General features: G+C 43.4%; 1 protein-coding gene across 6 annotated transcripts in view; it reads left to right on the top strand.

Annotated features, from left to right (window-relative positions):
- DOP1A (DOP1 leucine zipper like protein A) overlaps nt 1–13,253 on the top strand; it is a 55,429-nt gene that overhangs the window by 30,190 nt on the left and 11,986 nt on the right. For all 6 annotated transcript variants that reach the window (XR_013392298.1, XM_028722857.2, XM_028722856.2 and 3 more), the window contains 11 exons: nt 185–337; nt 1,175–1,275; nt 1,569–1,828; nt 4,361–6,368; nt 6,458–6,569; nt 7,411–7,593; nt 9,214–9,339; nt 9,729–9,863; nt 11,100–11,155; nt 11,556–11,660; nt 12,920–12,986. Coding sequence is in view for 5 of the 6 variants with exons in the window: in XM_028722857.2 (XP_028578690.2) it covers nt 185–337; nt 1,175–1,275; nt 1,569–1,828; nt 4,361–6,368; nt 6,458–6,569; nt 7,411–7,593; nt 9,214–9,339; nt 9,729–9,863; nt 11,100–11,155; nt 11,556–11,660; nt 12,920–12,986 (3,306 nt within the window). In the remaining variant the exon portion in view is untranslated. The remainder of the gene's footprint in view (nt 1–184; nt 338–1,174; nt 1,276–1,568; nt 1,829–4,360; nt 6,369–6,457; nt 6,570–7,410; nt 7,594–9,213; nt 9,340–9,728; nt 9,864–11,099; nt 11,156–11,555; nt 11,661–12,919; nt 12,987–13,253) is intronic.

The following is a 13,253-nucleotide window of genomic DNA, read 5'->3' as shown; positions in this document are numbered from 1 at the left end:
GAAACCTTGTAAAAGCGGAAGTGCCTTCCCATTGTAGAGGAACACCTACATCACATTTGGATCTCAGTGTTTTTCTACTATTCCACCAGCTGGGCTACACCTAGGCATCTCCCCCCAGCTGTTCACTCTGATAAGACAGCTATAACTGTGTCTGTGTGTATTTCTCCTGTGTTCCTTTCCAAAGCATGTGGCATTAACACTATGGGACCAGTTGGGTGATGGAACTCCTCAACATCACCAGAAGAGTGTGGAGCTTTTTTTCCAGTTGCACAATCTAGTTCCGTCATCTAGCATTTGCGAGGATGTTATCAGTCAACAGTTGACCCACAGAGACAAGGTAAATACTGGCTCACATGTATTAGAATAGAATAGAATAGATTCTTTATTGTCATTACACAAGTGCAACATTGCACAAGTGCAACGAAATTGGATGCCATCCCTTAAAAACAACAAAAGCAAAACAACAACAACAACCAAACAAGCCACATTCCAGCCACACCCACACCAACACCCATCAAACTCCCAGGTCACACTATCGAGTTACAGCATTCAAAAAGGCCACAGCTCTTGGATAGAAACTGTTTTTCAGTCTATTTGTCCTTGACTTGATGTTACGCTCTTTTGAGATGTGCTCAATTTGGGAATTGAGGCAGTGAAACTATTTTAGAATCCTATATTATCATTGCAGATTATGCAGGTAAAATGCAAGACATGGGAGCCTCACGGTGGTGTTGGTGAGGAACAGTGCAATTCTTATGCAGGCAACCTTCCTTCCTAACAGTAGTGTCTTAATTAAAAATAATAAAAATAAAAATAAAATAGCTCCTCCTTTCCAGTGTGGTTCTTTGCAACCAGGCTTGCTCTTCCTCTAATTTTGTTCAGGTACTGTCTTTAGTCCAGCTTCTTGGATGGCACTAAATAAATAACAAGCTTCATACCGCTCTGCCCTCTTATTTCTGCTTTCCTATTCTGATACTGTACTGAGGGAAAGGTACAAAAAGGAAAATTGTGAACCAAAAGCTAGCTTGTGATTTCATTTATGATTTAACCGCAGCAATCACTTGATTATACCGTTTCCATGTGTTCCGACTTGGCTCTGATTTAGATTTCCACTTCCCTCCATACTTCCTCCAGTGAATTGTTTAAACATGTTATATGTCTGTTTATTCTGCAGAAAATCAGGACAGAAGCTCATGCCAAGTTTGCAGTGCTATGGCACCTCACCAGAGACCTCCATATTAACAAGTCCTCATCATATGGTCGCTCATTTGACAGGTTGGTTGGATTCAAAGATAGTGCAAAAATATTCAGAGTTTAATTGTCTCTACCCAGGAAGAGCCATGTCGCTTTCTGACCTGGAAGGCAGCTCCTCTCCCAATTCCAAATGGAAAGATAGCCCAGGGAGACCTCTGTCATCTCTTAGACCTTTGCAGAGTCCTCCCATTATGCAGTAGATGAAGTGTCTGTCAAGTTGTTCAGCCAGGTTTCCCCAGCTGAAGAAACTATTGGCTGATGCCCATAGTTACAACCATTGTGGTTTTTATTTGGATTTTTTTTTCCATCCTCAGGTCCTTGTTTATCATGCTGGACAGCCTTAACAGTTTGGATGGTTCTACCTGGTCAGTCGGTCAGGCCTGGTTAAATCAAGTGCTCCAACGTCATGACATTGCAAGAGTCCTTGAACCTTTGCTTCTGTTGCTTCTCCACCCAAAAACTCAGCGCATTTCTGTCCAGAGAGTGCAGGCTGAATGCTACTGGAATAAACCATCTTGTTATCCTGAGGATGAAAATGAAAATAATTTTATGCAGAAATTTAACTGTGGTGATTGTAAGTACTGTGTTTAAAAACCCTAATTTCACATATCTGCCTTACTAATATGCCTTTACAATACTCCGTCATACAGACAATGACCATTTTGTGCACGTTCAAGGCGGGCTTACATACGCTCCCCCGTCTCGTGCAATGACCCAGAACGCAACCCCCAAGCAAATCGGGGGTTGCCTGCACTTCCATGTCATATCACAAATGGAATATATCCATGAATTAGTAGCTGGGCCAATGCTACGCATGCCATTACTGATCCTGGAGAGGATGGCATGGAGTCTAGAATGGTATGAAAGAAAATGGAGTGCTCTGGTAGTATTCTGTCCTGATACCATTTTCTTGAAGCATCTCAATTTAGACATCATACAGTGGTACCTCGGGTTACATACGCTTCAGGTTACAGACTCTGCTAACCCAGAAATAGTACTTCAGGTTAAGAACTTTGCTTCAGAATGAGAACAGAAATCGTGCTCCAGCGGCGCGGCAGCAGCAGGAGGCCCCATTAGCTAAAGTGGTGCTTCAGGTTAAGAACAGTTTCAGGTTAAGAACGGACCTCCGGAACGAATTAAGTACTTAACCCGAGGTACCACTGTATTGGTTTAGAAGGGACTTGCCAATAATGGTAACAATGCCACAAACTGAAGCAGATACTGTCTTCGCTAAACATTATTTCTCTCCTATTTTGTGGACTGTCATCTAGTCTAAGAGTCTTAACTTATTATTAGATTTATTGATAAGCTTGTTTATCAAGAGGAATTTAGTCCAAGTATATATGTTATGAACTGGGAAGTTATTCAGTTACATTTATGATAGATTATTGATGATCTGGTCATCAGGTTATAATTTCTGTGTTTTACTAAACCAACCCTTTAAAAATTAATTCTGGTATGGATTGTTTTCTGTTTATTACTCATCCACAATGCACTGCTGCACAATGTAATTTATTCTCTAACTTATGACCTGCCAGATGAGGACCTAATTAAACCGTAAACCAAGCACAATGTTTTTATATTCCCCCCCCCATACTTTATCTTCTGCTTTTTTGATCAATTACTGATGTCAAAGTCCAATAGCAACATTTAATCAGAGGTCAAATGCTTTGCTTTGCAGATTTAGAACATTTTTTAAAATATGCATTGAGTGCTTTTTGTACTTCTGTTAGTAATTGCTCATATTTGCAACACAGATGGGCCCTGATCCAGAGCTCTGTTGGGTCTGTAAACCCATCTACAGAGAATTTAGAGTTAACTGAGGGAGAGCTACCTACATGTAATTTATACAGCCTCTGAATAGGACTCTTGTATATTAACTTGTAAACGATCAGAGTGAACTGTCTGTAAAGCTGCTTTAGCAAGGAAGGAATGTTAATAATAATAATAATAATAATAAATTTTATTTATATCCCGCCCTCCCCAGCCGAAGCCGGGCTCAGGGCGGCTAACAACACTAAAACAGTACAACATTATAAATACATTCTAAAAATTAATTAAAATACAAATTGATGGCAACCATAGACTAAAGCTTTGTAGAGATTGCCAAAGGAGGGAGTCAGGCTGCGCCCTGACCAAAGGCCTGGTGGAACAGCTCTGTCTTACAGGCCCTGCGAAAAGATGTCAAGTCCTGCAGGGCCCTTGTCTCTTGCGACAGGGCATTCCACCAGGTTGGAGCCGCAGTCGAAAAAGCTCTGGCTCTAGTTGAGGCCAGCCTAACCTCTCTGTGGCCTGGGACCTTCAAGATGTTTTTATTTGAAGACCGTAAGTTCCTCTGTGGGGCATACCAGGAGAGGCGGTCCCGTAGGTACGAGGGTCCTAGGCCGTATAGGGCTTTAAAGGTTAAAACCAGCACCTTAAACCTGATCCTGTACTCCACCGGGAGCCAGTGCAGCTGGTATAGCACCGGATGAATGTGATCTCGCAGCGAAGACCCCGTAAGGAGTCTCGCTGTGGCATTCTGCACCCGCTGGAGTTTCTGGGTCAGTCTCAAGGGCAGCCCCACGTAGAGCGAGTTACAATAATCCAGTCTGGAGGTGACCGTCGCGTGGATCACAGTGGCTAGGTCAGGGCGAGAGAGGTAAGGAGCCAACTGCTTAGCTTGGCGGAGATGAAAAAATGCCACCTTTGTTATAGCTGCAATCTGCGCCTCCATGGAGAGGGAGGTATCGAAGATTACACCCAAACTCTTAACGGACGGTGCTGGCACTAATTGCACCCCCGCAAGAGAAGGGAGTTGCCCCCTCAATCTCATATCGTCCCGTCCCAGCCAGAGGACCTCTGTCTTCGAAGGATTTAACTTCAACCGGCTCCCACGTAACCATCCAGCCACAGCTTCCAAGCATCTGATCAGTGTGTCTGGGGCCGAGTCAGGATGGCCATCCATCAACAGATAGAGTTGGGTGTCATCAGCATACTGATGGCAGCCCAGCCCAAAACTCCGGACAAGCTGGGCAAGGGGGCGCATAATGTTACATGATTTAGGGAACTAATTGTTCAGTGTCTGTAGAAAAACATCACATCTGAATTCCCTTTTTCTTTTAAGCATTTGCCCACATGCCGGCAAGTCAGGAACAAGACATTACTGCTAAAGAGAACAATGAAAAGCAACTTGCCATGGATGAAATGGAGAACTTCAGTCTTACAGTCAACCCATTAAGTGACAGGATCTCCCTACTGAGTACCAGCAGTGAAACTCTTCCTATGGTTGCATCTGATTTTGATCTTCCCGACCATCAGATAGAAATAATGCAAAGTTCAGACTCTGGCTGTTCCCAGTCATCTGCTGGGGATAACCTAAGCTTCGAGGCAGAAGCTGAAAGCCTGATGGCAACAGACAGTTCTCAGCATTTGAGGGGAGATTCGCCGGATGAAATTGTCCAGCAGGTGGTCACTGACTTGATATGCAAGGTTGTCAGTGGGCTTGGAGAAGATACCGAACCAGGTAAGCATTACCTGTATTCAGAAGATGCCTCCACTAAGCTAAATGCTTTGGATCCCTCCGAAGAGGCTGCTAAAACTGAAGACCCAAACATTCAAGACAGCCAGAGCAGTTTGCTTAGCAACGACAGTTCTCAATTGCTATCTGCCTCGACCGAGACAGGACTGGACAGCATTTCCAATGAAATCTCCAGAAACAATTCCTCTCCTTGCATCTCAGTAAGTGAGCAGAGTCTCTGTGACCCGATTTCCGCATCAGCGGAAACAAAGTCTAGGCAGAGAAGTCACAGCAGCATCCAGTTCAGCTTTAAAGGGAAATTCCCTGAAAAAACATCGGAGAAAGAAACCATCGTGAAAGAGTCTGGTAAGCAGCCGGGAGCAAAGCCCAAAGTCAAAATAGCCAAGAGGAAAGACGACGAGAAGAAGAAGGCGCAAGCTGAGAAGCTTAAACAAACCAGCGTTTTCTTCACCGATGGCCTCGACTTGGAAAATTGGTACAGCTGCGGAGAGGGAGAGATCTCGGAAATCGAGAGTGACGCAGGGTCACCAGGAATGCGAAAGTCGCCCCACTTTAATATCCATCCTTTATACCAGCATGTGCTGTTGTACCTTCAGGTGTATGACTCCTCAAGGACTCTCTATGCTTTCTCTGCCATTAAAGCCATCTTGAAAACAAACCCTTCCGCTTTTGTGAATGCCATCTCCACCACCAGCGTCAACAATGCCTATACCCCACAGCTGTCCTTACTTCAGAATCTTTTGGCCAGACATCGCATATCGGTTATGGGCAAAGACTTCTACAGCCATATCCCAGTGGACTCGAACCATAATTTCCGTAGCTCCATGTACATAGAGATCCTCATTTCTCTGTGCTTGTACTACATGCGGAGCCACTATCCAACCCACGTGAAAGTCTCCCCGCAAGACCTGATAGGGAACCGCAACATGCAGATGATGAGCATTGAGATTTTGACCCTTCTCTTTGCCGAGCTGGCCAAAGTGGTGGAGAGTTCCACGAAGGGCTTTCCCAGCTTCATCTCGGACATGCTGTCGAAATGCAAGGTGCAGAAAGTGGTTCTGCACTGTTTGCTCTCCTCCATCTTCAGCGCCCAGAAGTGGCACAGCGAGAAGGTCGCTGGGAAAAATATGGTGGCCATTGAGGAAGGCTACTCTGAAGACAGCCTCATCAATTTCTCCGAGGACGAGCTGGACAACGGCAGCACCCTGCAGTCGCAGCTCTTGAAAGTCCTCCAGCGGCTCATTGTCCTGGAGCACAGAGTGATGACTGGGCCCGAGGAGAACGAGGCGGGCTTTGACTTTGTCGTGACGGACTTGGAGCACATCAACCCCCAGCAGCCAATGACTTCCCTTCAGTATTTGCACTCTCAGCCAATCACCTCCCAAGGCATGTTTCTCTGTGCCGTGATAAGAGCGTTGCACCAGCACTGTGCCTGTAAAATGCATCCCCAGTGGATAGGACTCATTACTGCTTCCCTGCCTTACATGGGGAAGGTGCTCCAAAGAGTGGTGGTTTCTGTGACCCTCCAGCTTTGCCGGAACCTGGACAACCTGATTCAGCAGTACAGATACGAAACAGGATTATCCAGCAGCAGGCATGTCTCTCTCTTTCTCTTGGCAGTTTTTTTAAAAATGTCTAATTTGTTCCGTTCAAAATTGCAACAAATTCAATGTTGTGTTTTAGGCCCCTTTGGATGGCATCCGTTACTCCACCAGATATGATGCTCACTCTGCTGGAGGGCATTACAACTGTCATTCACTATTGCTTGTTGGATCCAACTGCACAGTATCATCAGGTAAGCATGTTCAAGGGTTTGACCGTGCCTTTGTCTATGCATGTGTTTTAACTGTAACATTTATTTTTGTCCTTTGAGAGGGAGGAAACCATTACTGAATTGACCATACCTCTAGATCAGGGTTTCCCAAACCTGGGTCTCCAGCTGTTTTTGGACTACAGTTCCTATCATCCCTGACCACTGCTAGCTAGGGATGATGGGAGTTGTAGTCCAAAACCAACTGGAAACCTAAGTTTAGGAAACCCTGCTATAGATTCCTTTGCTTATGAGAACAGTTTAGGAGCCCATAATTTGCTGTGTTCTGTAGTGGCACCCAGTAAGTCTGTACATTGCATGGTTTCCTTACAACTCATGTGCATTGGGTTGGTTTAACAGCAGTGCTAATTCTGGGTACAGACCTTAGGGCCAGCCCAAGACACTTGCTTCTTGATGTAGAGCAGGACATGGCGCCGACCTGAGGACGAGGAATATAGTACCCATGGTTGTCAAGTTATTTTGGCACCTGAGGCTGAAAGTGACACAAGCATCTCTCCATCCCTGGAAATAAAAACACTTTAATAATAAATGAAATGAATGACAATTTGCTACCCCTTTTTGATGTGCAGATGCTTAATGATAGGTTGGCCCTAGTATACCCGCTGCCATGAAACATAGGAAACTATTAGTGTTATGCCTATATTTTAAAGTTCTAAGCCTTTGACTCAGTGCTGACATTATGCTAAGAGGGAGAGGAGAGACCCAAAGTGAGAAAAGGCAGAATTGTACATGTGTGGAGGAGGTAGGCACTTTCCTGTATCACTGAGAGTAATTGATCTATTTTGCTCTTCTTTGTTGGTACCAGCTTCTGGTGACTGTAGACCAAAAGCATATGCTAGAAGCACGCAGTGGGATCTTGTCTATCCTTCACATGATCATGTCATCTGTGACTCTTCTGTGGAGCATCCTGCACCAGGCAGACTCTTCAGAGAAAACAGCTGCTGCAGCTGCTGCATCCATTACCACCATTAATCTTGGATCAACAAAGGTCAGAAGAACATGAATGGTCCTGTGTGTGTCTGCATACTGTTTGTGTATGACTTTGTCAGACCAGATGGAGTTGTGTCTGTTTGAATGTAACCTACAAAGCGTTTAGTAAATCGCCAGCACAGAACCTGAAGAACCACCAGCAACCCTGCAGGTTAACAGAGGGCAAACAATGACTCCAAGTTCCTCTTAAAATTCCCCCATATCCAGCCTTAGCCACTGATACCAAACATCCACAAATTTTATTCTATTTCTGTTTGCAGTAGGAATGTATCCCTTGCAAGCCCCATTTCATTTTATATCATCACCAGCACTTACATTCTCCAATGATAATATTTATTCGGGAATTGAATAAGCTGAGGGGAATTCTGTTATGATAGAAGCTACAAATGAAGAAACAAATTCTTTATTTGTTAACAGCATTTCAACATGAAAGATCTAGCCCAGGTGTCAACAGGGGGCCGGTCCACTGTCCCTCAGACCTTGTGGGGGGCCGGTCTATATTTTTTTGGGGGGGGATGAACGAATTCCTATGCCCCACAAATAACCCAGAGATGCATTTTAAATAAAAGCACACATTCTACTCATGTAAAAACACGCTGAGTCCCGGACCGTCCGCAGGCTGGATTTAGAAAGCTATTGGGCCGGATTTGGCCCCCGGGTCTTAGTTTGCCTACCCATGATCTAGCCCATTACTCTCTTTTTTGTTAACACTTGCTTTTGTTAACACTTCAAACAAACCAACACTAACTTCCCTCGAAAAATTCATACCGCTTAGCTGTTCCTACAGAAAATAATCCAAGAGTGTATTTTCGTATCATATGTAGGCAACCTATTTTCTGTTGGTTCATAGGCAGGGCATTGCCCTACCAAATATTCATCTGTAGTTCTTTCAGTTTCTAGGTGATTGTAACATATATTAAGTTTTCAGGTACTTACTTTCATATGTTGTGGTCACGTGAGAAGATATAGGAATTCTGTATAAATGAATATATGAAATGAGACTTGTCATAGATCCGATGCTAGACTTAGATCTCAGGATGGTATTATTATCCATTATTATCCAAAGTGTTACAAATAAGAACTTAACTTAAGCAGCATGTTTGACAATAGCTTGAAGATAGATTTAGGTGACAACGATTCCTCTGAATGGTACCGACAAACCTGGACAGTTGAATTGATGGAAAAACTGTCACAGATTGTGAAAGACAGGAGCAGTTTATAACAGGCAAAAGAAATGTTTCAAGTAGTGTGATTTCACTTTTTTAAATACTTAACAAACAAGGAGCGTATCCGGCAACCACCGGTCACAAGCAGCCTCCAGTGGAATGACTGTGTAAGATCACACAGTAAACAAAAAGGGAGAATTCCAGTCATGAGTAAAGAAGAAAACATGCTTTACCGTAAAACAGATACAACTAGTGCTCTTAACTAAATGTTGCTTGTCATGTTATACATTGTTTTGTTTGAGGAACAAAAGCAAACTAAAAAAAAAAACCCCAAAAACCCACTAAGATTAAGGAATTATTTAGGTTACATTTCCATATCTTTGCAGTCAGTGGACAATAGCAAAATTCTCTGGGTGCATAATTTGATAATGAGGATGATCTTTAAATTTCAGAACCTGAGGCAGCAGATTCTTGAATTGCTGGGCCCTATCTCAATGAATCACGGCGTTCATTTTATGGCAGCTATTGCATTTGTGTGGAATGAAAGGAGGCAACACAAAAACACTTCAAGGACTAAGGTATGTTAAGTAATGCAGCCATTTGAAAATAATTCCCATCTTCCTTCCAAATTGGTTAAAATATTGAGGTCCAGATTGAGGTTCTTGGGGGTCAGGTGCTTTGTATCCCTGGGAAGGCAAGTTGGGAGCCTGTCAGTCAGCCCAGTAAGTTTCATTGATCAGATGTCCTAGAGGAGGGGAGGGGTATCTTTTTCAGCCTACAGGCCACTTTCTCTTGTAATAATAATAATAACTATCTGGGAACTCCATGCCAGAGGTGGGTGGAGCCAATGCAAAATGGAGGTGGAGTCCATGAAAAATTGTGCAGGGCCACACAATGCAACCCATGTAATTTTGAAACTGTCAGGACTTCAGTGCTGGACTCAATAGCAATGTACAATACTTTTTAGGTCATTCCTACACCTAGTGAAGAACAGCTTCTGTTAGTGGAGCTGGTTCGTTCTATCAGCGTTATGAGAACTGAGACTGTTATGCAAACAGTGAAAGAAGTCTTGAAGCAACCACCAGCAATAGCCAAGGACAAGGTATGGAAATAACTTAAGCTTGCATTTTTCAACAAAAGAAGTTGGTGTTACGATGGCTAGGCTGTGTTTGACAAACGTCAAAGGTAAAGGACTCCTGATAGTTACCATATTTTTCGCCCCATAGGGCGCACCGCCCCATAGGTCGCACCTAGGTGTTTTTTTGGGGGGGGGGAATAAAGGGGAAAAAATTATTTCCCCCCCCCCAAGCGCGGGGCTGGCGCGGGGGAAGCCCGAGCCTCCCCCAATCCCAGCCCCGAGAACAGCCTGCTATCCGCAAGCCTAGGGAGGCCAGCGATAAGTTGCGCCGATCTCCCCAGGCTTCGGAATGCAGGCAGCTCTGCGCAGCCATCGGGAGGCGGGCGCGAAGTGGCGCCAGTCTACTGAGGGTTGCGCAGAGCTTCCTGAAGCCTGCAGGCTTCAGCGAAAGCCTGCATTCGCCCCATAGGATGCACAGATATATCCCCTTCATTTTTGGAGGGGAAAAAGTGCGTCCTATAGGGCGAAAAATACGGTAAGTCCAGCCACAGACTACTCTGGGGTTGCGGCGCTCATCTCGCTTTATAGGCCGAGGGAGCTGCCGTTTGTGACTGTAAAACGAACAAACATACATATCCAATGCATTCAATTAAAACAGGTGAAATGTGTTGGGTTGCTGCTGCTTTATGGGTAACTAAATTAATCAGTTTGCTTTGATTACTGTAATAGCTCATGCTAGATAGTTGTGGACACAACCTCATTTAATTTTGGAAATGAAAATGGATGGCAGTTCTGAACCTAAAAGATAAATGGAGTTGACTTACTTAAGCCCATCGATTGCAGCAGGTTTACTCAGAATATAACATAGTTGGGTGCAACCCTTTGATAGGAACATTATTTCCAGCATCCAGTAAAAAAGCTGGTGGCTCTAAATTTCCCCATTTTGCACCCCCCTCCTAGTTCTCAAATGCCAGGAACGATGGTAACTTGAAATGGGCTGAGTTCCAAACCTACCTCTCCTTATCATAGATTACCGCAACTGGCATTCCAAGCTCCAGTTAAGCTTAGAAACCAAGGAAATATCTTGAGGGGAAAACCTTAAGAAAGACTGTATGTAGCACTCAGACAAGGAATCACTGTTTGTTAAAACTCAACAAGGCTTATTTTATTATTTTGTTTCCTGGCTTTTGATGCACTTTGGTGGCCTTGAAAAAAAATATAACCGTTCTCTTTTAATACTTTGCTTCTAAATCTTTCTAGAAGCACCTTTCATTGGAAGTCTGCATGCTGCAGTTTTTCTTTGCGTACATTCAGAGGTAAGACAGTGAGTGGTTATGGGTACGTTTCTTTTCTCCTGTGTCACCAGATGAGATGTTTGCTGTGTTGAGGGCATGCTTTGTGCAGTGGTTCCATTCAGTTTTTTTAAGCAGGTTTTGAGAACTTCAGGTTAAAAGTGTCAGAAGAGAAGCTGGAACCTAATTCCATCTTTTGGGAAATTAGCCTCTTTCTCAAGTTGGAAAATCTGCAGGATTATTTTCTGGTGTCCCATTTCCTCTGGAGTTCTTTTATCTTACCCGTTGGGTCGTTCACTGAGAGAAAACACCAGTGTTAGCTTTCAGTGTTTATCCCATTTGTTTGACATTAGGCTGCAGTGTGAAGAAGTACTCTAATGGCCTTTGGAAACCCATATGACCACCTCTTTTTCCCCCCTTGCAGAATCCCAGTGTCCAATGTAGTCGACAGCTGGGCCTCATTATTGCTTCTTCTGAAGGATTCCATACAACTTGGCCTTCCAGCTCCGGGGCAGTTTCTCATACTTGGGTGAGCTATTTTGTTTGCATGAGCACCATCAGTTTTTCCTACTGAGAAATGCCAAGATCATTTTTCAGAGACCTTAAAACATTCTTGATGAGTGATAGGGAGTACCCATGATGATTTTAAGAGAGAAGTTGATCTCTTGCATTTGGGGGACATGTTGCTACCTCACCTTTGGAGAGGTGGCTTGGCCTTCGCAAGCAAGGCTGAAATCCAGCAAGTGTCATGTGTAACCCAACCCCTGTAACTGGCTCTAAAAAAGAACCATCAGCACAGCTTTATGTAGGCGACAGTAACCACAGTACTGCACCACAGTAATTTATTGAGGCCTCGTTCAGTTCAGAGCCCATGAATTTGAATGTGAGAGTTAAACATGTACTTGAAGTGCTCTCAACATCAGAACGGGGAAGGAAATCCAGAACGGTGCAAGCCCAATGCACAATGTGTTATGAACCAGAGCTCTTTTATAGAGGAGCATTTTTTATCAGAAGATGACAACCTTTATCAAACAGCATGTGGGCATGAGAGTGCTCTGATCAGAATTAACAAGCCTAATCTTGTCTTTTGATTAAAATTATTCTTATTAATATGAAACATGGCTCAAACACACCAAGCTTGCACCATTTTGGACCACCACTGCCCATTTTGGTGTGTGTCATGTAGAGATGACCTAAAAATCTGCATGAATCTGCTAAAATATCACTTTGTTGTAATCCAAAACTTTGTTATCCCAGACCTAAACCCTTGTGTCAGCTTGCCTTGTCCGTAATATCACCATAACCTCATGCAACCCCCGTGTTATTTTGATGCATTTGGTATAATAGGTGATATCTCCACATATTTTGTTTCAATGCATTGATAACCACAGTGTTGGTATACATTGCTGTAGAAAGTATCAACAGTCACTTGTTTTATCATTTGGATAAATACACGGAGTGAAATCCGAACTGCTACATAAGGATCTTCTGCTTAGTAACTGGATCTCCCAGAGGGCTTCCCGTTCCTCTTCAAACAATCTCCCTTCACCTGGCCCGCCACTTGCCCCCAAGAAGCCTCTTCCCAAAATTGGGTGACCTTTCGGAGTTGCCTCCAGTGTAACAAGAGATGCAGTCAACATGGGAAATTAGGCTCCTCCTTCTTTGCATGTAGATAGTCTTGAGCATCTTTGCATTTCTGCAGTTGTTGTCCCCTTGGCTTAAATATTTGGTCCATCTGTTCTATTCAAGCCTTCATATGAAAGTTTACTTCTTCTTCTTCTTTTAAAGCGTTTTAAATGAGTTTATAATGAAAAACCCAAATCTGGATAATAAGAAAGACCAGCGAGATCTTCAGGTAAGAAATTTATGTCCTTGGTTACTTCTGAGTACATATGTGCTTTTTTAAAATAAAAAAAGCACCTTTGTAAGTGTAATATTTTGTTTTGTAGTACACCGAAGCTGGGTTTTACCTGGGTTGCTTCCCAATTCTTTAGAAGGGATACATTCTTTAGAAGAGATCACTTTAATTATTGAACTAATAAAAAAAAATGCTCTGATTTCAGTCAGATTTTTGTACACTTAATTTCTAGGAAATGTGTACTGTGAGTTCCATGTTTAACAA

Source organism: Podarcis muralis, chromosome 3, assembly GCF_964188315.1.
Source record: "Podarcis muralis chromosome 3, rPodMur119.hap1.1, whole genome shotgun sequence".
NCBI classification, from domain to species: Eukaryota; Metazoa; Chordata; class Lepidosauria; order Squamata; family Lacertidae; genus Podarcis; species Podarcis muralis.
This window is presented reverse-complemented; position numbering and strand designations above follow the sequence as displayed.